At 51.4% G+C, this 23,555-nt stretch overlaps 1 protein-coding gene, 1 long non-coding RNA gene and 1 pseudogene across 2 annotated transcripts; 2 read left to right on the forward strand and 1 right to left on the reverse strand.

Moving 5' to 3' along the window:
* Nucleotides 1–300: 300 nt before the first annotated feature.
* Nucleotides 301–1,429, forward strand: LOC130709367 (uncharacterized). Its single transcript, XR_009009895.1, has 3 exons — nucleotides 301–407; nucleotides 517–680; nucleotides 1,288–1,429. It is a non-coding gene; the product is annotated as an uncharacterized LOC130709367 (long non-coding RNA).
* A 10,215-nt stretch (nucleotides 1,430–11,644) lies between these two features.
* Nucleotides 11,645–12,592, forward strand: ASPRV1 (aspartic peptidase retroviral like 1). Its single transcript, XM_028164862.2, has one exon. It carries the CDS (start codon nucleotides 11,813–11,815, stop codon nucleotides 12,590–12,592), a length of 780 nt encoding a protein of 259 aa, XP_028020663.2. The 5' UTR covers nucleotides 11,645–11,812.
* Nucleotides 12,593–21,418: 8,826 nt separating this feature from the next.
* LOC103006472 (STARD3 N-terminal-like protein) lies at nucleotides 21,419–22,849 on the reverse strand (annotated as a pseudogene).
* Nucleotides 22,850–23,555: the final 706 nt, after the last annotated feature.

Raw genomic sequence — 23,555 nt, forward strand, 5'->3', positions numbered from 1 at the left:
CGCAGGCTCTAGAGCGCAGGCCCAGTAGTTGTGGCGCACAGGCTTAGTTGCTCCGCGGCATCTGGGATCTTCCCGGACCAGGGCTTGAACCTGTGTCCCCTGCATTGGCAGGCGGATTCTTAACCACTGCGGCACCAGGGGAGTCCCAAGAGTACTGTATATTTTATTATTATTTGTAAATTGCTAAACATCCTTTATGTCAATAACATTTATAATAAACTCACATATGTGTATGTATGCAGACATTTGTTTCTCCAGCGGGTCTGTTGTTTAACATTTGCATACCACAGGGCTGATTTCCTTAGGCTGAGGAGTGACCAGAGACTTGACTCTTTGAAAGGATGCCCAGAAGAGGGAGGCAATCATCGGTGGAAAGAAGCTCCCATCAATGCAGAGAGGAGTGGTGGGTAAGTGAGACTCAGGTGGAGGGATTAGCCTGGATGGGTGAAGAAGAGTCCCCGAGAAAGGAGTGGAAGTGGACAGAACCTGGGGCTCACTATTTTCTCTGCTGTGTAGGATGTGACCCATCTTCTGGGAGCGTGAGGCAGAGACGAAGTGAGGAACTGAGGTGGTTTGATCACGCTGGTCGGTGAGGGGCAGAGGAGGGACCTGCGAGGATGAGGCTGACTCAGAAAGACAGGAGACCAGGACAGCAAAATCCTAACCGTGAGCACCAGAAGGTGGGGTGTCAACCAGGTTCCCCTCCTGGGCCCCGCCCTGCAGGATGGATTGTTTTATTAATCTCCCAGGATGATCCTAAGAGGAAATGGAAGCTGGGAGAGGTCAAGTCCTTTGTCCACGGCACACAGCTGTTTACTGGCTGAGTCAGGATTCGAACACGGGCAGGGCGGCTCCGTCGATAAGGAGCTTGCACAGCACTGCCTTTCTCCTTAGCAAAGCACCTCAGACTGTACAAACTAGAACTCCTCCAGGACAGAGGTTGGCAGTGCAGGTGTTGCACGTGTCAAGGGCTTGAAGGCATCAAAAGGCCTGGCAAAGCCACCTCACGCCTCTGGCCCCAGTCTGGTGTCCGTCTCCCAGCGTGCTCGTGACACCACTCCACAGTGTCTACGGAGGCTCATAATAACAAATACGGGCTTGCATTATTTTCTATATCTTTGTTATTTTCTTTCCTAATAATTCATCTTTATTGTATTTTTAAAAATAAAGTACATGACAGATTGGAAATGTACAAAATTAGGCCTTCACCTTCAAACATTTGAGAAGCACTGTCTTAACCCACCCTTCTTCTTCTTTTTTTTTTTTTTTAAATATTTATTTATTTAGGCTGCGTCTGGTCTTAGTTGTGGCAAGTGGGATCTTCGTTGGGGCATGCAGGATCTTTTAGTTGCAGCACGCAGACTCTTAGTTGCCGCATGCAAACTCTTAGTTGCGGCATGCATGTGGGATCTAGTTCCCTGACCAGGGATCGAACCTGGGCCCCTTGCATTGGGAGTGTTGGATCAAGGAAGCTCCTAACCCACCTTCCTAATCACATTGCTCCCCTGCTGGAAACCCTTAGTGATCCCCACTGGCTACAGCAGAGGTTTCAAATGGTGGGTGGGGACCAATTCATGGGTTGGGAGCTTAATTTACTGTGTCATTACCACCATTAAAAAAAGAGAAAAAAGCGGAGTAAAATAGAAAATATGAGTGTTTCACATGTGGTAAATGCACTTTGCTTTATACACACACACATGCGTATATACATATATACAGTATACACACATATGTATATCTATATTTCATATAATGCATATGTGTGCTGGAGTATGATGGAAAATGTCTTTCTTCCTATGATCACCATAAAAAAAAGTTTGAATACAGTGGGCTACCAGATAAAGACAGCACTGCCAGCCTGACGTGCAAAGCCACAGAGGAGAGGCAGTTGCTGAGGGAGAGCAGGCAGTGCTTCCTGGGAAAACGGTGAAGGTGAGCAGGGTTTAGAGGATAGATGAGCAGAGGGAATGACATGAGCGAAGACCCCAAAAGACCACGACCTTCATGCCTAGATTGTGCTGGTGCTCCAACTAGGAATGGGTCTGGATCTGGCCTCCAGGAGCTTGCAGGTGGCATGAGGACTGCAGTCCCTGTGATGGGAGCTTAGAGGAGGGAACCCTTAAGTCTGTCAGGGAAATCAAGGGAGACTTCCTGGAGGTGGCAATACCGTAGCTGACTTCTGAGGAAAGAGCTGGTGTTCACCAGAGGAACAGGGGTGTGGGGAAGGCTTGCCTGACCAAGTGAGTGACTTGTGAAAAGGCATGAAAAACTCCTCATGCTTGGGGATACAAGTCATCTGATGTAAGTGGAGCGTGAGCTAGGGAGGGGCCTCATGTACCATGTTGAGAGTCAGGATTTTGTTTTGGCCTGAGGAGCTATGGAGGAATTTTGGGCAGAAGAGTGACGTGAGTATACTTCCATCTCAGGACTCTGGCAGCCCTAGGAGAGTGGATTACCGGGGAGGGGACAGCAGGGAGGGGACCTGTGGGCCTGAGGTAGGGCAGTCGGGGTGCAGAGGGTGGGCAGGATGGGGGGACTCAGGAGGAGCCAGCAGAACAAGGCCACCCATCAGCTGACTGAAAGGGCAGCGAGACGAGGGGGGAGGCGAGGATGACTCCAGCGTGGCTGACTCGGGAAACTGGCTGGATGGTGGTGCCTTTTGCTCAGATAACACATGAGGCAGAGCAGGTCTAGGCAGGAGACAGTGCATTTAGTGTTGAAAGTGGCACTTGTAGGTGGGTGTGGCATGTAGCAAGGGGGCTAGGTTAGGCCAGGGGTACAGGCTGGGGAGAGTGAGAGAGAAAGGGCCGTAGAGCGAGCCTCAGGGAGAAAGGCGCCATGGAAGACTGAGGGGAATGGTCTTTGAGGCACAAGGTCAAAAAACTTGGGTCCCGGGGCTTCCCTGGTGGCGCAGTGGTTGAGAGTCTGCCTGCCGATGCAGGGGACACGGGTTCGAGCCCTGGTCTGGGAAGATCCCACATGCCGCGGAGCAACTGGGCCCGTGAGCCACAACTACTGAGCCTGCGCGTCTGGAGCCTGTGCCCCGCAACGGGAGGGGCCGCGATAGTGAGAGGCCCGCGCACCGCGATGAAGAGTGGCCCCCGCTTGCTGCAACTAGAGAAAGCCCTCGCACAGAAACAAAGACCCAACACAGCCAAAAATAAATAAATAAATAAATAAAAATTAAAAAAACAAAAAACAAACCAACAAACAAAAACTTGGGTCCCAGGAGCCAATGGGGCAGAAAAGACCTAGGAAGAAAAGCAGCAAGGCAAACGCTTAGGAAAATCAGATCTCCCCAGGGGCTCCTGCGATGCGGCCATTGGGAAGCCACTGACACCCTTGGCAAGGGCGTAGCTCAGGGTGGAGGGGCAGAAGCCAGCGGCTTGGGAAGTGAGTGGAGCGGACACGGAGAGGCAGAGGGAAGCGGGGCTGCTCTAGACCACATGGAGCCTTTGTGCGAGTTGGAAGGGGCCCCTCCTTCCTCCAGGCAGATCTGGAGCACACGGGCTTGGGGGGGGAGGGACGTGGGTGGCCTTCAGCCCCGTGTGCCCCGCAGTGGGGCATCTGCATGCCGGGGCCCTGCAAGTGTGGACCAGCCCTGCTAGAAACTGACTGGGCAGGAAGGAGAAAGATAGTCATTGACCAAGGGGGATGCCGGATCACGTGAGGGAGTATTTTTTAGGATGTGAGAGCCTAGTGCACGCTGGCTGGCTTGGATGAGGGAGGGGAGCCCGTGAAGAAACAGAGTACAGGATCGGGGCCTGCAACAGGAAGCTAGGTGGGAGCCTGGGCAGGAGGAGGCAAGCCTGGTGTCCCTGCCGGGGGTCTGGGGAGCTGGTCGCTGAAGGGGAGCAGGGCTGTGCGCCTGGGGCGCGGTGTGCTGGCGGTGGGTGCTGCACTGAGCTGAGAACCTCGGCTCTGGGGCTTGGGAGGGGACGCCCAGCAGGGACACTGAACTTACCTGTCCTGAGTGACCAGCGGCTCTGGGCACCGAGACCGGGCGACATGCAGACTGCCGGACAGCGGGCCTAGAACGGGCCAGGCTGCGGAGGGTCTTGGCACAGAGCTTTTGTATACTTAGTATTTTACTTTCTATTATGGAACATTTTCGAACACACCCAAAAGTTGTGGGAAACTCAGATGAACCCTCTTACATCCACCATTTAGTTTCAACAGTTATTACTGTTGTCAGTGTTATTTTATTACCCCTCCTTTAAGTACCTTTTTAAAAATTAAAAAAAAAAATTTATTAGACTTTATTTTTTAGAGCAGTTTTAGGTTCACAGCCAAATTGATCTGAAGGTACAGCGATTTCCCATCTACCCCCGGTTAAAATCTTTTGTACTTGAAAATAATTTTAAATTTACAGAACTTGCAAGAAGTTGTTTCTTTATTTTTAAATAGTGTTTTTCTTATTAGAGAATATATTATCAGAATGGATATAGAAGAAAACTGAGGGCTTCCCTGGTGGCGCAGTGGTTGAGAATCTGCCTGCCAATGCAGGGGATGTGGGTTCGAGCCCTGGTCTGGGAAGCTCCCACATGCCGCGGAGCAACAATTACTGGCCCGTGAGCCACAATTACTGAGCCTGCGCGTCTGGAGCCTGTGCTCCGCAACAAGAGAGGCCGCGATAGTGAGAGGCCCGTGCACCGCGATGAAGAATGGCCCCCGCTTGCCGCAACTGGAGAAAGCCCTTGCACAGAAATGAAGACCCAACACAGCCATAAATAAATTAATTAATTAAAAAAAAAAAAGAAGAAAACTGAGATCTTCATGATCCTACCACCCAGAAAAAAGTACTGTCATTATTTTGTTGTCTTTCCTTCCAGTCTTTTTTCTATGCTTATATTTGTATTTTCAGTTGGACTGTTGTATCCAGAGACTAACTGGCTTCCTGTCTGGTGTGTCCAAATGAGCTGGCTCAGTCCCAGGGCCTCCCCCCCAAATCCCTCCAGAGAGCCTGCTGAGAGCAACAACAAATCAATCTGAGTTTGTGATCTGTGGCTGCCCTCATTCCCCGGGATCCTCTCTAGCACTCCTTTAATTTTGGTTTTTCTTGGGTAATATTGGTTGGTTTCTGGCGGGATGAGGTACCCAATGCTCCTTGGACCACCCTCTTGCCCACCTCCCACGCTCATCTCTCTGGAATTGGGACATCTGTGTCTGAGTCTTCTCCCCCGCTCACCTGAGAACTCTGTGAGTGGAGGGCTCAGATCTGATTCATCGCTCAATGTGAAGCAGAGTTGGCCTCAAGAAATGTCTAGAATTGAATCAACCTGCTTCTTTGGCATTGCCCAAAGAACTGCAGACTCAGAGTGCCTTACACTAATTTAGCCACCAGCACGGTGTCTGGCACAGAGTAGGTGCTCAATAAATGTGTTACTGCTGCTACCAATAACCTAGAGATTTCCATCCGTGTCAGGGTTCCGCTGGCTTTTCCTCCTTCCCTTTCCCACCTTCCCCTCCTTCCCCCGGATGGTAGAGAGACCACTTTGACATGCCAGAGGGAAGGTGCCACCCTTGGTCCCCCCATCGTCTGTAAATTAGGAGCAAAGCTGAGTTGGCAATGGATCCAAAAGAAGAAGCTCCTGTGCTGCGGCTATTTTATATGTTTGCATGGCTCAAGATACCAGTTATCATTAGCAGCAGTTAAAACTATTTCAGGATCAGTTCAAAGCTGCCTTTGAGGTATTTTAAGTTGGACAAAAGTCCTCCATGTGTCTAGCTTTGAGCCAAGTTCCCTGGTGTCATTAGAAGCCCCCTTGTATTTGGAGACTGCAGTCTGTATATTTTGATTGCCTGAATATTTCATAAGTTTCAAGGGTGTTTGTCAAAAGTGGGTTAACATCTCCAAAACGGTTTGGACTACATTATGAGTCCCACTCCCAGCCTCAGTTAAATGGAGGGAACCGTGGAGATGGGAGAGGAGGGGGATCTGCCTGGGGTCTTTCCTTAGAGCCAGTCCCTCTGGCCAGGCAGAACCCCTGGGCTTCTGTGGCCCAGAGAGAAGGTGGCAGAAGTCAGAGCAGGAAGGGATGAGGGCTTGATCTTCTAGGGCTGGGGCATCAGGAATTGGGAAGAAGGCGGGAACCCAGTTTGGAGGGCTGGGCTGTGAGGAGGGGTGTGGGGAGGCCTTCCGAACACCTTAAGAAGTCTTCATATTTGACTGAAAGCTAAGAACAGGGAAAGAACCGGTTTTGGCATGTTGAACTTCTAGGGAGTTAGTCAGCAACTTGTTCTGACCAACTGTTGGTTGGCCCTGGTCTTGACCCTGGGCCTGGAGGACTGCAAGTGGCACTGGGGCCTGGGATCACTGTTCCCTAAACATCTCCAGGACCCTCCAGGGTGACGATGGGCACCAGGCATCTTGCTGCCTGCTGACAGAGTGGGTTCAGCTGGTGGGCTGAGTGGGGCGGCTTCTGGGTGGAAGGCTTTCAAACCAGGTGGTAAAGGAGCTGGAGGGCGACCCAAGTGGGAGGAAGAGGTTCTGGAACAGTGGAGAACTGGAGCAGGGAACGCCGGGCAGGAATTCTTTGTCTCTGAGCTGTGCCCAGGACCCAGGAGGGGGACCAGGAAAGGAAAAGCTGTCCTGCCCCGTAACCTCTGGCTACAGTTGGTGTGAGTGCTGGGCAGTTCCCGCTCAGCAACAGCGGGGCTGGGAGTTGAGGGTTTGTGGTTTGGAAATAAGGAACCCGCTGGTGCCTTGGGTTTCCCCACAGGCTTTGCTTTGGTCACAGCCCACCCAGACTCCCATGGGCTCTGCTCTGAATCCCTAACTGGATTTTTATGCAGAATTCACCTCTTTGCCCCTCTTTGCTGCTTGGGGACCTGATGCCACGACCCACTGAAGGGGAACACTGGAAGCATCTGGGGCCCCGCTCCCGGGAGCTGTACCATCACCCCTCCCCAGCCCCGCACTCACACCAGCCCCGGGATGGGGCCTCGGGCGGGACGAGCCAGGGCGGGAGCTACGTGGAGTGGGGCAGGCCGAGGGGAGCTTGCTCGTGGTGGCAGAGCCGAGAGGTAGGAAGGATGGAGGGCGTCGTGTCTTGGGCTCCGCACAGTGGAGGAAGGGCAGAAGGCGGGATGACCCACGCTCAAAGCAGCATGGCCGGGACTGGGTCTGCTTCAGGGGGTCAGCCTGCATACACACCTCGGCCTTAAACTCTTCGAAACTGGCCTGTTAAACATCTGCATCCTGGTTTCATTAGCTTGTCAGCCATGGTGATGGGACCTGCCTAGTTTTCTGGGCCAGTAAGTGTGCCCAGAGGCTCATAAACGTCAGGTGCCTCCAGTAAATGCGATATTAATACTCAGTGTAGATGTGTATGCAAAGAAATCTGTGAAATGAAAGGTGGGAGCTGAATTCTGTATGCATGCTACGCAATTTCTTAGTGGTTTTGAACCGAGAACGGTAGTGTGACCATGTGTTTGGGGTGGGTTTTACGTGTGCAGGATGTGTGCACAGTGTGTGTGGGGAGTCCATTTCTGTGGACATGTATGTGTGTGTGAGGTGGGGTAAGGAGGGCGTGTGTGTGTGTGTGTGTGTGTGTGTGTGTGTGTGTGTGTGAAGAGAAGTCCCAACAGATTGGATGGAGACAACACCAGCTACATAATTTACGGGGCCTGGTGCGAAATGAGCATTTGGCCTCTTGTTCCAAACTATTGGGAATTTCAAGACAGTGACAGCAGAGCCTCCGAACAAGCTCGGGCCTTGCTGAGTGCAGAGCCCCTGTGACTCCCCAGATCGAATGCCCATGAAGCGGCCCCGGTTAGAGAAAGTGCACCTTCTGTCTCCCCTCAGCCTTCTTTTGCTGCCTTGAACAATCCTTAAATCCCTGTCTGCTCTCTCCCCATCCAGCTCCCAGGGTGACCTTGACCTTGGGAGTGTGAGGCGCCCACCAGCGGCCGCGGGGCGAGGAGCTGCAGAGCCCCCGTGCCCAGCAAGGGCTAGTGGTGCCTTTCCTGCCCTCCTGGTGTTTCAGTCTGGGCCTCACGGGGGGCCCCAGACTCCATAAAGTGTCTCCAGGCTCTTTGCTCAAAATGATCTCCTGAGAATGTGCGGTGTCCTCCCAGGCCCCCCTCGCCCCCCCTGCACCCCAGGGCCCTGCCCACCACCCTGGGGACTTGAGGGCTCAGTCTCCTTCCCGGGCCCCCAGTGTGGCCCCAGCAGTTGTCAGGCAGCGGAAACAGGGAGGAGAAGGAGGCACGCAGTTTCTGGGGTGTCCCCAGTGCCCACCAAGCACGTCAATTCTCAGGGGGCCCCGACGGGCCCTGCCATGGGCTTGCGCCACTTCACACGACTGTCCTGGGGTTGGGGGCAGACACGGCAATGGGGGCCAGGGAGCTGGGCCAGCAGAGCTCACAGCCCCGAAATCTCAGTGAGGGGCTGTGGAGGGTGGGGACACCCTAAGTCCTTCCCATTTATTGTCCTGATTCGCCTCTTCTCGGGTTAAATGCGGCATGCCTGCTTCAGAGCATGCTCGGGAGATGCCAACGGGTAATAATGAGGGTGTTCCCACCCCAATACCTATATTTGTCAATAACTAACCACGATTTCTTAGGTCCTGGGAAGGGGCAGTGGCACCTGACCTGCCCCAGCTGGGTTAGCACGTCACTGCACCATTAACATAGCAGTTCCAAGGTTCCTGAGTGGCTTCTGGGGTGTTCCAGGGCTGGGCATCTCCCAAGGCTTAAGGGAGCTGGAGAACTTGTGTCACCATTTTCCTGATCTTCACCAGAGACCTGTCCCTAAACTCAACCCTTTCCAGCTCTCCTAGTAACCATGAGACCCCCTGTGTGCTTCTGTCTTGGGGACCCCAAATGGGACTGTGTGGAGAGCCAGCCTGGAGGGCCTCCCTGAAGAGGGCCACCTGCCTCAAGTACAAGGACCCAGAAGTATAAGGGTTGTGGGGAAGCATGGGGCCAGGTGGGCTAGAGAGGGAATGGGGGTGCAAGTGGTTGGGCAGGAGTGGAGATGCTATAAACTTGTTAATCACTGGCTGTGGGGCTTTGCCTGCCCCAGAGCGAGAGTGACCAAGGCCCTCAGGCGGGGGCTTTCTTCTGGCTTTTCAGAAAAAAAAAAAAAGGTGGCTTGATTTAGAATTTGCCAATTTCTGTGGGGTAAATGTTCCCACCAAGTCTGATTTCAAGCTACCAGTTGGTTTAAGACTGGCTCACAAAATTCTCAAGTATTTAGCAATCAGCTCTCACCCACTGCCCATTGGATCACTGTCTCCATCAGAGGCCGTCAACAGAACAAGTCCCAGGACCTAGCCGTACACCTCTCTGAGCCCAGCACCCCTGCTCCCTGCCTTTATTTGCAAAATGCCCCTACATGCACTGGACAGCTTGGGCCTGAGACAAGACATTTAGCCCTTCAAGCTCCTTGTGTTTCAGAGTCCCGGAGCATGGCGGCTGGTCTGCCCTGCAGGTCGTCACGACGCTTTCTGAGGGGATGGATGTGAAATGACTTGGCCAAAGTGAACACCAAACCCAATCAAGTGAGCACCACGACCCGAGTCCCAGGGACCTCCTATCTCTAGTCCAGGGCAACGGGGAGACCTGACCTCACCGTCCACCATGTTGGTCTGAAAAGCCACAGCGGGGACATGCAGCAGTCCTAGTTAGCTAGCTGGCAAGCCACCTTGCCTCTTACTTCCCTCGGTCACATGCCAGCCTCCTCACTCCTTCCCACTTCCAGGGGACCAGGTGTTCGGGGTGACAAATAGCAGGGAGCTACAGAGCCGCTAGGTCAGTTCCCTGGGCCACAGAACAACACCCATCCCAGGGACCGGGAGTCTGTCCACAAACATCCACTTGCAGAAGGGGCTTCCTGGTCTTGTGGGTGCAGGGCCATTCCTCTGGGTGCAGGTTTTGCGTTATGCAATCTTCTCGGAGACCCACCTGCCCTTGACACCTTCCCACTGACTCCACTTCCCCCTCCTCTGGGCTCCTGGAATGGCATGATGGCCCCACCTCAGCCAGGCAGCTGTGACGAGAGGTGTTGACCCAGCTGCCTCTGTGCTGGCTCACTGTGTCAGGTGGAAGAGACTGACACAGCCGCAGGGACGAAGGGTCTTTCGGCATGGTCAGGGACCCTGGGACCGTCCATAGGCAGGACTGGAGCCCGGGGCCTCTGGAATTCAGCCAGGCACTGGGTGATCGATGGTACAGGCGGCTGGTGAGAAACAGGCTCTGGGCAAGGAAAAACAGCCCAGAGCCACAGGTGTGCCGCTGGTTCTCGCTCCTCTCCTGTGTTCATCTCTCCTGTTTGGTGACGGCACTCAGCCAGGCCTGGAGCCCAGCAGAGAGCACCTGCTGGCCCCGGAGTAAGTTTCTACGGGGCCTGGAGACAGACGTGCACGCGCAGGAGACGGACTTGTGAATGAACCCCCACAGCCACGCTCGCTCAACTGGGAGCGGACACACCAGCGAGGACCAGAGTAGAGAGCTCCATGGAGGGGCGACATTTGAACGGGGTCATAAATGTGGGCCCCCCAACAGCTCCGGTCACCCTGCACAGGCCCGAGTCAGGCTCCAGCCCTAGGACTCCCAGATCTGCCTTCTGGGCATCCGTGGGGTGGCCCGGGGTGGCCCTCCACCCTCCCACCCCCTCCCCCAGCAAGAGGTCCCACAGCCAGCCTCCTCCATCCAAAGCCTTCCAGACTCTCACCACTGGCTTTGCCAACATGGCGGACGTTTCCCCCTCTTGGAACACAAAGGAGTGGAATTTCCCAGCTGCTCTTTCCATGAATGACTGGATGAGGGGATGGACTACAGCACCTGGGGAAGGGGCTCTTGGAAGGTTCCTGGAAGGTGAGAGAGGAGGAGCCGATGGTGGGGCCCACCCAGAGCTAGAGCAGGAGCCCGATTCCGGATTCTGGCACCCACTCCCATAAGTGCAAGATCCGCACCAGCCCACTTCAGGGCCCTAATGTGGGTCCACGGGCCAAGGCTTAGCCCACAAACATGCTGACTCTGAATTAGGTGTGATCAACGAGGGAAAATTACTCTAACAATTGCGTTCATGGAAAATGTGTGTCCCCTCATTTGTAAATCTGTTTATTTCTGGACATTCTTGATTCTGAGACTCTCTTCCATCTCCCTCTCCAGAGAATCTTACGGGATTCTCTATTTGGTTCAGAACGCATGAGAAACACCTAGCCCTTGCCACACGGAGCAGAAGCGCATAAATGTAAGCTCCTTTCCCTTAACCACTCAAAGGGGTCACTCGAGGTTGATGCAAAGGGGGCTTCTCCAGTCTAGAAGCTGACGGGCCTCTGGTCCCTGCCTCCCCCTTCCTTCTCCAGCTGATGACAAATACCTGGATATCGTAACCTCCTCCTTGTCCTCATCTGTTATTCTGGGACATAGGCTGGGGAGGGTACCTGAGTAGGCCCCCTCTGACCCAGGCTGGCCTTTCTTGCAATGTGGGTGGCAGGTGCCCATCCCGATGATGAATGCAGGAGGGTGAGGTACTGATCCTGCTCGATGGACAGGATGCTGGCAGGAGGGTAGGAGGAGCTGGGCGGAGCTTCCAGAACAAAGGCAAATGGGGAGCCCTGGGGGCCCAGGCTAGGCATCAAAAAGGCTCTGCAGAGTGAGCACGTTACAGCAGCTGTCCGTCTCTACACCCAGCAGTCGGTCAGACAACCCTCACCTGGTCCCTTCTGCCTGCCCATGGCGAATACCGAGCAACACTTTGCTTAGAGAGGCCTTGTTCTCCAGTGTGATTGCACCAACGCTGCTCTGTGGCTTTCTCTACCTGGTGTGGGTTGCTGCTGCAGTTCCAGAGGAAAGCAGAGGGATGGCCGGGAGTGGAGCCAGGAGCCGGGAGGGCCACCGGGAGCATGCCTTTGTCCTGGAGCCTTTTGATGGAGCCAATGTGGCCCCGCACCTCTGGCTATACCGCTTTGAGGTCATCAGTGACCTCAACCATTGGGACCACGCCACCAAGCTGAGGTTCCTGAAAGAGTCCCTCAGGGGAGACGCCCTGGAGGTCTACAGTGGACTCAGTCCTGAGGACCAGGGGGAATACGGGGCTGTGAAAGAGACCCTCCTGAAGACCTTTGGGGGACCCAGGGCGGCCCACAGCTACCAGCCCAAGGAGATCCTCTTTGCCAACAGCATGGGTAAGGGCTACTACCTCAAGGGGAAAATTGGCGAAGTGCCCGTGAGTTTCCTGGTGGACTCTGGCGCCCAGGTCTCCGTGGTCCATCCGAGCTTGTGGGAGGAGGTCACCGATGGCGACCTGGATACCCTGCGACCCTTTGAGAATGTGGTGAAAGTGGCCAACGGGGCTGAATTGAAGATCCTGGGTGTCTGGGATACAGAGGTGTCCCTGGGCAAGCTGAAGCTGAAGGCAGCTTTCCTAGTGGCCAACGCAAGTGCGGAAGACGCCATCATTGGGACTGACATGCTCCAGGACCACAACGCCGTCCTGGACTTCGAGCATCACACGTGCACACTGAAAGGGAAGAAGTTCCGCCTTCTGCCTGTAGGAGGGTCCCTGGAAGACGAGTTCGACCTGGAGCTCATAGAGGAGGAGCCCTACTCAGAGGAGGGGCGGCAGCAGCTCTCCTATTGAGAAGCCCCCTTTGCCTCACCCCCCAGATATTGGTGGGAGGACCCACCACGGTGGAGGGGAAGGGCACGTATCCTCAGGGGGTCACTCGGCTTGGCCAGCCCTCTTAAACCAACCCTCGCACTCTTGCTCCTCCTCCCTCTGCAGGGGCCTTAATCTGCCCCTGATGGGGGAGGCTTCCATTGGAAAAGGAACAGGTGAGGGAGAGCAGGCTGGCTTTCTTGGGGGGGGGGTGGGTCCTCGTGGTTGTCAAGCTGCTGTTGGTGGCAAAGACTCAGAGGCTAGAAGAAGGTTCCAAGAAGTCTAGAAATGATTATCTTTGGGAGAGGACTGGGGGACGCCTTCAGGTTCCCTGAGATGTGGCTCAATCACCTTTGGGCCCAGGTAGCCTGTCTCGGCTGGGCTGGGTCCTGGCTGCAGGGTCCTTACAAGCAAGACCCAGCCCTCATGGTGTGGGTCACAGCTGCCCCAGGATTCTTCACTGTTGGGTCTTCCCACCTGCACAATGTGTGTTTCCTTCTGTTATTTGCTTCGAAACCCATTGAGCCTTGTGCCAATAATTCATTACTTCAAAAACCAATAAAGGTTGACTCATGAGAAAACCATGTAATGTGCTGATTGGGGATGAATGGAATGGATGTGAGAGGGTGGGGAAAACAGGGAGTGAATGGAGAAGAGAAGGAAGGTTCAAGTATTTACGGAGGGTCTCGCTTGGAGATAGAAGAGAATACATATACAGTGATGATATATCTTGGATTTTCCAAGACAGCCTCAATTTCAAATATCTTGACTTATTCCCTCCATAATTCTTGTCATTTCTAATCTAATCATGATTCCTCTAATCATTACAAACTACAATATTTTAGTATCCAAATCGCCTCTTATAGCCAAGAGTGACCCTAAAGTTGTGGTCTTGATTGGGGGTTGGAAAATTATGGTTATTGTAAACAACTGAGAAAGTATCTGCCTGCGAAATAGGTTCTTACAGCCGCCTGGGATCCGGGACTTGGAGGCAGAAAGCAAGGCTGGGGGCCAGGTGTTAATCTGCATGGGGCGGCCAAGGGCATCTGGAGGGTAGAGGGGGCGGGGCAGCGGGAGGACATTCCAGATCCAGAAAATGGGGTCATCCCTCTTAAGGGCCTACCTCATATTTGCTTCCAAGTTCCTGCCCCTCTCTCTAGAACTCAGCAAGGCTGGGAATCTGAAGACTCCCTGGTCCGAAGGGAGACGAAGGGTGCAAAGCTTCAAGACCTTTTGATGGGAGGCAGGAAGGGCACCTTCCCTTCATGAGGGTGGAATGAGCTTCTCCTGGGAGTTTCCACCTGGACATCCCTGAGGGAGAGAGAAACAGCCTGAGTGGGAACCAGAGGTGGGGACGAGCCTTCTTCTAAGAAGCCTCTGGGGACTTGACCTTGAACCTATCTGAGCCGAGAGTGGCTGCTTGTCCCTCGGATTCCAGCTATGATTCTCCTGGGAACGGAGGCGACGCTCAGCCCCTAATCCCTTTGATTACTGAAGCCCCTTCCCTGGGCAGCCCAACATCTTAACGGGAATTAGCTCCATCAGCCCCAGGGCACGTGGGGCCACAGGCATTCCTGGATCAGGAGGAAGTCTTTCCCCAGGAACGCGAGGACTGGAGAAGGGGCGGCCCAGCCAGAGGCCTCGGCTTGCAGGGGAGAAGGAGAAGTGGAGAAGGGGGTGGTCTCGTGGCATCCAGGTCCCCCATCCCCCTTCTCAAATTTGGTTTTCAACCCCTAACAAATGCAGCTTCTCTCCTAGGCCAAACCCTCCCCCCAGGGGACACCGTAGGTGGCACCTCCCTGTGACCTGGCTAGGTCCTTCAGATCCTAGCCTCCTGCTGGGCTGAAGGAGGGAGGGGAAAGAGTGGGTGGGAGGTGGACAGGGGAACGGGGTGCCAGGCCAGAATTTCAGGGCAACACCCAAGTTGTCCCCTCCCTGCAATTCCCCACGCAGACAGGGTGCCGAGCCCTGTCCTGGGTGAACAGGAACAGGGTGACCTGTGTCCCAGCCACAGAGACCCTCCCTGCCCTGCTCTGAGTGAAGAGAGTGTCTGACCACCAGGCTCTCAGCCAGCTCTCTCTCCTGGAGTTAAGTGAGCGCCTGGGGTGAGCCCAGCCAGACTGACATATCATGGCACAGGCCCCCGGGGAAGAAGGTACTAAGTGGCGGTTCTTACCTGGAGACCGGAGTGAGACAAGACAGGTGCTGCGTGTGTGTGTCGGGGGGCGGTTCCCAACGCAACTGTGTGCAGGGAACCCGAGGTGCAGGATGGGGACGCTGCTCTCCTGGGAGCAGAGTGTCAAGGGGGAGGGAGAGGCTGGCGAGCAGCCAGGTAAAGTGGGCTTTGGCCACAAGTCACAGAGGGCTGGACCCCTGGGTGGGGAGTTCGCACCTGACTCGCACACAAGTGTCTGAACAGTGAAGGAGCAGGAAGATTCACCTGGCTGCTGGGTATAGGATAGAGTAAGGCAGCAGCAAAGAAGGCAGCTTGGAAGCCATGGCGGTATTCAGACTGAGGGTCTGAATTTGAGATGACAGATAGGAGGAGACAGATGCTGGCAATGACGTGAAGGTCTAGTCCTGCTGCCCATTAGAATCACCTGGGAAGATCAATTAGAGATGCCTCTTCTGGTGGTCCTGAAGTGCAGCCAGGCTCGAGAACACCTGGTCTTAATCCCAGCTGTATCCACCCCCTTGTGACCCAAAGTGTGATCCCTGGACCAGCAGAGAGGCAGCGACAGCATGACCTGGGAGCTTGTTAGAAATGCAGGCTCTCATCCCCACCCAGACATGCAGCAGGACCTGTACTGAACAAAATCTCCAGGTGATTCTTACTCACACAAATGTTTGAAAATCCCTGGCCTAGAACATTCTGATACCTCTAGTTAAGGGGCAACTCATGGCCCCCACCAGACATACTCTTTAATAATGACCACCTTACACTAAATGACTACTAATTCCGCCAACTGTGCTAGATAATTTCATGCTTTTATCCAGCAAACATTTATTTATTTTTAAGCTTTTGTTTTGCTGTAACTCCAGACTTACTGAAAAGCTGCAAGAGTAGTACGAGGAATTTCCATATATGGTTCACCTACTTTCTCCAAATATTAACATTTTACCAATTAACTTTATCATTCTCTCTCACATTCTCCGTATCTAGATGTATATGAACCGTTTGAAAATTGCAAATATGATATACATGTACCTCTAAATACTTTAGTGTTTATTGCCTAATAAACAAGGGATTCTCTTATATAACCACAACACAAGGATCAAAATCAGGAAATTAACATTGACATAATATTACTATTATCTAATCTACAGACCTTATTACATCTTCCCGATTATACCAATAATGACCTTTATAGTGAAAGAAAACAATTGTTTTCTGATCCAGGATCCCATTCAGCCACGTAGCATTTAGTGGTCATGTCTCTTTAGCAACCTCTAATCTGAACAAGTCCTCAGTCTGTCTGTGTCTTTCATAACCTTGACATTTATGAAGAGGCCTGGTCAGTTATTTTGTAGAATGAGAATCTACATTTGGGTGACTCTGATATTTTCTCAGGATTAGATTCAGGTTATGTGTTTTGGGCAGGAATATCCAAAAGTGATATTGTGTCCTTCTCAGTGGATCATATCAGGAGGCACGGGATACCTATTTTTTCCATTACTGGTGGTGTTAACTTTAATTAGTTGGTCAAAGTGGTGTCTGCCAGGTTTCCCCCTGTAAACTGCATGTATTTTCCCGGTATAATTTTTTTATTAATTTATTTATTTATTTATTTTTGGCTGTGTTGGGTCTTCGTTGCCAAGCACTGGCTTTTTCTAGTTGCGGCGAGCGGGGGCTGCTCTTCGTTGCGGTACATGGGCTTCTCACTGCAATGGCTTCTCTTGTTGCGGAGCTTGGGATCTAGGCGTGCGGGCGTCAGTAGTTGTGGTGCACAGGCTTCAGTAGTTGTGGCACACGGGCTTCAGTTATTTGTGGCATGTGGGCTCAGTAGTTGTGGCTTGCAGGCTCTAGAGCGCAGGCTCAGTAGTTGTGGTGCACGGGCTTAGTTGCTCCACGGCATGTGAGACCTTCCTGGACCAGGGCTCGAACCCGTGTCCCTTTCATTGGCAGGCAGATTCTTAACTAGTGCGCCACCAGGGAAGTCCCCTTCCCTGTGTAATTAATGAGTGTCTTCTGGGTTGATGCTCTGAGACTATATAAGTAGCCTTTCTCATCAGTCACCCACTAGACCTGTTGATGATCCTTGCCTGCCCATGGTGATTTTGTAATTCTACCCTTCTACATTTGTTAGCTGGCACTCAACTCTAAAGAAGAGTTTTCCCTTCCTGTTTGTTTATTATTTATTTATATAATTGTAGACTCACAGACTCTTGTTTTATTCACTGAGTTATACTCTGTTACTATCATTATTTATTTTGATGCTCAAATTGTTTTAAATTTGGCCTTGGGAAACCCTTCAAACTGGTTTCTGTCTTCTTGGGACATGTCCCCACCATCATCTGAACCCTTCTTTATTTTCTGTCACAAGATGTTCTAGGTTCATCTTGTACCTTCCCTGTACCACCCCTGAAATTGGCCATTTCTCCAAGGAGCCCTGGTTCCTTTTGGTGGAGTCTGGTATTTAGAAACCAGGATCTGGGGGTTGGGTGTGCTTATTACTACTAGGGTGTCATTACTCCTAGATCCTCTCAGTGGTCAGAAAAAAATATAGTACATCTATGTATGTTTCTGTATCTATCTGTATACATACTCTCTCCATATATTTATATTTCTATATATTTAAAATATGAGTTCATACTGAATCTCCAATTCCAACGCAGCATCACAGGGTTTATTCTAATCTTCCCCCTTTCCATATTTGCAACTTCTTTCTCCAATGAGAAACCTGACTCCAGGTTACTTATTTGCTCTACCCTCAATACCCAGAAAGTAGTTTCAGCATTGCTAACCCATAGCCTATGAAAAACCAACCCAGAAGCAACCAGTTATTAATCACCTACCCAGTGCCAGGTGTGGGTGGGCCTTGGCAGCAAGTAAACTTTCATAAACTATGAAATCAGACTGCAGTTATCATAAGGAGAGCTAAGGCTCCCAGGTATGCTTAGGTGCCAGTCTATGGCTATTACTTTACCTTGAGGACGCAGTGTGTCCATCAGGAGGGCAGCTGGAGTCAGAGACCAAAGGCCACAAGTCCGTCTCTTGTGGCATGCTGAGGGAGTGGCCAGCCTCAACGTCCCAGACAGGTGACCTGGCCTGCCCACCTGGTCCTCAGCCCCTGAGGAGACACTGAGGCAGCTGTCAGAGCTGATGCCGCCACAAGTTCCAGTCCCGTCCGGCACTGTCCTGGCCAGGGCCCACTGTTGCCAAGCAACCCTGCGTAATGAATGTGGCTTCCTTGGCTGGGCCACAAAGAGGGTGAACCCTGGTCCGGCCACTCTAGCCACCCACTCCACCCAGCTGTTGTTTCTCACTGTGGGCTCATAAATCGGTTCTCAAGTTCTGACTGCTCAGATTCTGTGGGCCAGCCTCCCCCAAGCCTGGATGGGGGTGAGTTCTCCACCTGTCGCCTGCGGGACTCGCCTGGGGCTGGCCTTGCCCTGCCCCTTCTCTCTGAGCTCCTGTTAGAGCGTCTTCCAGTCCTGGGAAGTGTGTGAAGTGAGCCCTGCCCTCTAGGGGTTTACAGTCTGAAGAGGGAGGCCGCCAGGCAAAGGAACCCCGGATCTTACAGTGGCCCGGTGTCACGTCCCCTCCTCACTCCCATCTGTGCAGGGGCAGAGGGAGGGTCACGTGGTGGGGCTGAGGGCCGGGAAAGGCTCCACAGAGGAGGTCTTTAAACTGAGTCTCGAAAGACAAATGGTTGCTTCCCAAGAGGATGCAGTGCAGAGGGAGAAATATGAGGGGCGGGAGGGAGGCAAGCCGGGCTGGTGCCGGCTAACGGGGTGACTGGGGCAGGGGAGACGGAGGGCCAGGTGGGAGGGGCCTGCACGGCCTTGGAGGAAACTCCAGAAGGCCAGGGATAGCCAACGCCGGATTTCTTCACCTCTAAGAGGCAATCAGTTCAAAAGTGCATTATAAATTTAATACTTTTTGGAGAAAGAAAAAAATCAACCCTGTTAGCATTAATGTATGCACCAACGGTATATCCTGACTTAAAAAGCAGTAAAACATGTTTGTGGCGGATTGCGGGGGGTGGCTGTGGGTCCTTAAGTAGAGAAAACACGTGACTTCATCTCAAGTACCAACTCAGACCCATGCAGCTGCCTGATGGGAGGTGCTGCACAGTATCCTGGGACTGACTACTGTCTGGCCCCTGTCCGGTGAGATCTGTCCTCTTCATCTCCTCTCACTCACCCTGAGGCCGCCCCACACCTCCCGTCCTGGGCCCTCCAATGAACATATCATCCTCGTGGGTTTGGGCAGGTACAGAAGACGGGAGGGGAAAGTATCTTCCGTCTTACAGGCAACACTGGCTTTTGGCCCAGGGACGTAAGAGAGCCCTAAAAGCCCCTGCTACTTGACTGAGATGGAAGAATCAGGAGCAAAAGCACACATTGGTATTTTCCTGTTCCACAGCCTACAGATAGGGTGCAGGGAATAAGACAGGGTCAAGGGAGGTTGTGTGGTAGGGATTTTGTGCTGCTCGGGTGCTGTCTGACCAGGCTAAGCAGGCTCAGTAGGGAAGGGGGCCGATTCCCAAGGTAACAAGGAGGAGGAACCAGCAGGACCTGGGGACCTCAGTTATGGGGTGTGAGAGAGGGACAAGTCTAAGGCAGCAGTTCTCAGCTGGGGGCAGTTTTGCCACCAGGGCACATTTGGCAATGTCTGAAGACCAATTAGGCTGTTACAACTTTGGGGGGTGGGGAGGTTGCTAATGGCATCCTCCAGGGACGCTGGAAAGCATCCTACAGTGCACGTGACACCCCCCACCCCACTCCCAGCACAGGATTCCCCAGCCCCAAATGTCAGCAGTGCCGGGACTGAGGGACTGGGCCTGACGTGACTCATCGGTGCTGATGTGGCCATTTCTTTCTAAATTTCACGAAACCCCTGCAGTGCAGGTTTTATCCCCATTTAACCGATGGGGAAGTTGAAATTGGGAAAAATTAGTCTGCCCAGCGTTGCTCTAATGGTAAGTGATTGAACTGAGGTTGGTGTTGAAGCCTGCCTGACTTTAGAGTGTTCAATTCAGTCCACTGGAGCGGTTTGGACAAACAAAGATTTGGCTAAAATGAGTTTAGGTTGTTTGCATTTATTATAAATAGAGCAAGGCAAAGTGGGTGAAAATGAATTTGAATAGCTGAAATGACCAACAAAGAGGTCTTCATTAACTAAACAAGTGTATAAGGTATTTGCAAAACTCATGAACATGTTAACTGTGGTTGGAAACATTCATTGTTTTTATCACATTTTTTTATGAAAAAAAATTCACAAAAATCATCAAACAAGTAGAGGAGAAATATTGGCTGAAAATAAATTAGGAGGGGAAAAAAACCCCTAAAACCTTACCAAAATTCCACGACCATTTTTTGATTGTTGCTTATTATTGCTTGATGATTTTTTTCATTGTTTAAATTCCTTCTAGTGTTTTTTTTTTCTTTCTTTTACAAAAGCAGTAGTGCTCATTATAGGAAAACCAGAAAATTAGGTCAATCCAAAAAAATATAAAGAAACATCATGAAGAACCCTGCACCCACTCACCCTCCCTAGGTCAAATGTGGCATATTTTTCCAGACCTTTCTCTATAGACATTCATATGGATGTATTTTCCTTCATTCTTTCTCTTTCACTCTCTTTTCCTTTTCAAAAAGGAAATCCTTGTTTTTCCTTTTTAGCAAAAATAGGATTATGCGGTAATTTCTGTTTTGTAAATTCCCATACTGTATTTGGCCAATTCCCTATTTTTGGAGACTCAGATTATTTGCAACATTTTGCTGTTACAAACTGCACAACACAGTAATGAAAAGGAACGTACTGCGACCACACAACACACACAAACCTCACAGCCATACTGTTGAGTGAAAGAAGCCAGACACAGACATGTACGGTGTGATTCCATTTATAAAATATTCTAAAACCAACAAGTAAAACTAAACTACAGTGGGTACAGATGTCTCCTCAGGAGGCAAAATTATAAAGACAAGAAAGAATGTGATTAGGGCAGAAACGGGGTTGTCCTGTCCCTTTGGGTTATGAGAGTTCTGTGTCAGGAAGGGCATTTAGGGGCGCCTGGGGGCTAGCAGCGTCCCGGTTCTTGACTGGGTGGTGTTTATAATAATTTACTATGCAGCACATTTATGTTTTATGTACTTCTATCTGTATGAGTGACATTTCACAATAAATTTTTTTTCCATTTTGATATGTTGGATTTTATTACCTTTTAAAATTGTACAAATAGTGCATGTGCATGAGTTAAAAAAAACACAAGGGAAATGCAGGGAGTTAAAAAAGAAAGACAGAAGGAATCCGAGACATGAAACAAAAAAATTCCATTCTGCAAGTCAAAATAAAAAGATATTTTGCGTACTAAAAAAGTGTTATTCCAATATATTAAGAAGTCCTTTGATCAGGAACACAGCACAAGACTTTCTGCAACTATTCATTGACAGATCAGACTCAGTCTCACTGAATACAGGATGGATCATGACATTATCTTACCAGCCACAGGCAGGTGACTAAATGTATGTGGAGATGGTACCATGTCTGTGAGGTATTACAATCAATAAATTCTTTATTAGCCGTTCAGTAGCGTCAGCAGTGGATGTCACCATTTCAACCTTCAATAGGGAGACCCCGAGTTCCGGTCCTTTTTTTCCCTCTGGTGACTTTCAGTGAAGGTTTTTCACATTTAACAGAAGTCTCACTCATAGTTGTAAAAGTGGTTTTTCACTGTCCTGCTTTTCCTCAGCTTCGTTTTCAGATCCTGCTTCGGATCCAGGAGGAGAATAAAACTGACCATCAGAAAGACCACCAAGTATCAGTACCGCCCTCTCCGGGGCATCCTGAACTCTCAGGAGTCTGTTTTCTTCTTCTGCCTCTTGAGGTAACACCTTGAAATCCAGGAACCACGTCTTGATCCAGGCAAGGATGGAGGAAATGATGGGCAACACGTAGCCGAAAGCCCCTTGACAGAAAAGCTTTGAGAGGATCACTTTTGCTAGTAAAAGGGCACTGGTCACTGCTGTCGTCAACGCTATGGCCCACCAACGGTGCAGTCTGCACACGGCATATGCAAGTATTAACACTTTAGATCGAAAAACTGCCAAAAGAAATATATCAAAATACGAAGAGTAGTAGTCATACTGCACCACCTCTTTCTCTAACGTGTTCTCAATACCTCCCTTCACATTTAACTCTATGACCCACAGTAACGTTACAAATAAGAGGTCAAAGGTGACAAACAAACAGAAAGTCCTCCTGACGTCAGATATGCCTTTCTTTTCCCTTCCTTCATAGGACTCAATCCTGGCCATGTGTTGAGTGGGGTTGATGGAATGGACGTCTGCGCAGGGAAGCGTGCGAGCTCTGACCCCCCATGAGAGCGTTCTCCATGTCTTCTGGCAGGGGGTTCATCCTGCAGGAGGGTTAAAGGAGTCTCTCTCCAGCTCCACCATCCCTAGAGAGAAGAGATCTCATCAGGTGGTTCCGGGCCGGCCGCCCTAGGCTGCACAATAACTTTTTTTAAATGAACAGAATTAAAAGAAATAGCTAAAATATTAGCTAGAAATTTAAAGCAGAGAGTAAAACTATTCTGAAATTTAAGCAAAATACTTGAAAAGGCACAAAAGGATGCACTCCACTTGCGTGCTATATCAAAATTCCAATGTTTGAAAAGTAAGGTGGAGTATATTTTTTTAGACCAAATTGTCCTTCGGGCTGAATTGTTTTCCTCTCACCTTGTTCTCAACCAAATTGTTTTCTTTCAGATTGGCTTTTGTTTTTGACCAAGTCATCTGGATTATTCTAAAGCTCAGGCATTTTCCGTGACCCTCATTATGCTGCGTTCATACAACTCTGATGGTGATGAAGTCCTTAATGTGTAGTAGAAGCCTCACTCCCTGTGTCTCACCATCTGTCCTTGGGGCATATGACATTGGAGACTACTGTCTGCCTCAGCTCTGAGCCAGAAGTTCGTCTCTTATTCATTTACTCACTCACCCATCCATCCATCCATCTGTGCTTCTATCCATCCATCCATCAATGTGGGTCACTGAGTGCCCACTGCATGCCAGACACTGGTCTTGGTGCTGGGGCAGAGCCGCAATGGAGAGTTCAGCCTCTGCTCTTGCACAGCTGCATTTGAATACCAAACAGACAAAAAGATGATTTGTCCTGCGGTGATAAAGAGAAATGAAACAGTGTGAGGGGGATAGTGGATTGAAGTGATGGGGGATGTGCAATTTTATGCTGAGGGGGTCAGGGAGGCCTCATGGATAAGGTGATGTTTGCGCAGAGACCTGAGTGAAGGGAGGTGGCCGGGAGAGCATTCCAGGCAGGAGTAGCGAGTGCAGAGGCCCAGCCCACAGGCCAGGGCGGGTGGAGCAGAGTAAGCGAGGGGTATGGCGGTAGGACCTGAGCTCGGGCAGGGTGGCCAGGGCCAGATCAGGTGGGGACCCACCACTGACGAGACATAGATGTGCTGTTGAGCTGGATGGAGATCCACAGGAGGGTTTGGGCCAGCGAGGAAGGCTGAGATCTGATGTCTCTTTTAAAAGGGTCATGGATGGGGGGTTGGGGAGAGCCTGGGGTGGGGTGAGGGCAGCAGAGCCAGGGAGGAAGCTTTGCTGGGCCCAGTGCTGTCTGGAGCCCTGAGACCCCATCCCGGGGCCCCTCCTTGCTCTGCTTTGCCCTACGGGCCTCTTCATGTAACCTAGGGCCTTTGCTCTGTGGTGGCCCCTTCACTCTGGAGACTTGGCATCGAACCTGCCTGGC

The sequence above is a fragment of the Balaenoptera acutorostrata genome, chromosome 12, assembly GCF_949987535.1.
Source record: "Balaenoptera acutorostrata chromosome 12, mBalAcu1.1, whole genome shotgun sequence".
Taxonomy (NCBI): domain Eukaryota; kingdom Metazoa; phylum Chordata; class Mammalia; order Artiodactyla; family Balaenopteridae; genus Balaenoptera; species Balaenoptera acutorostrata.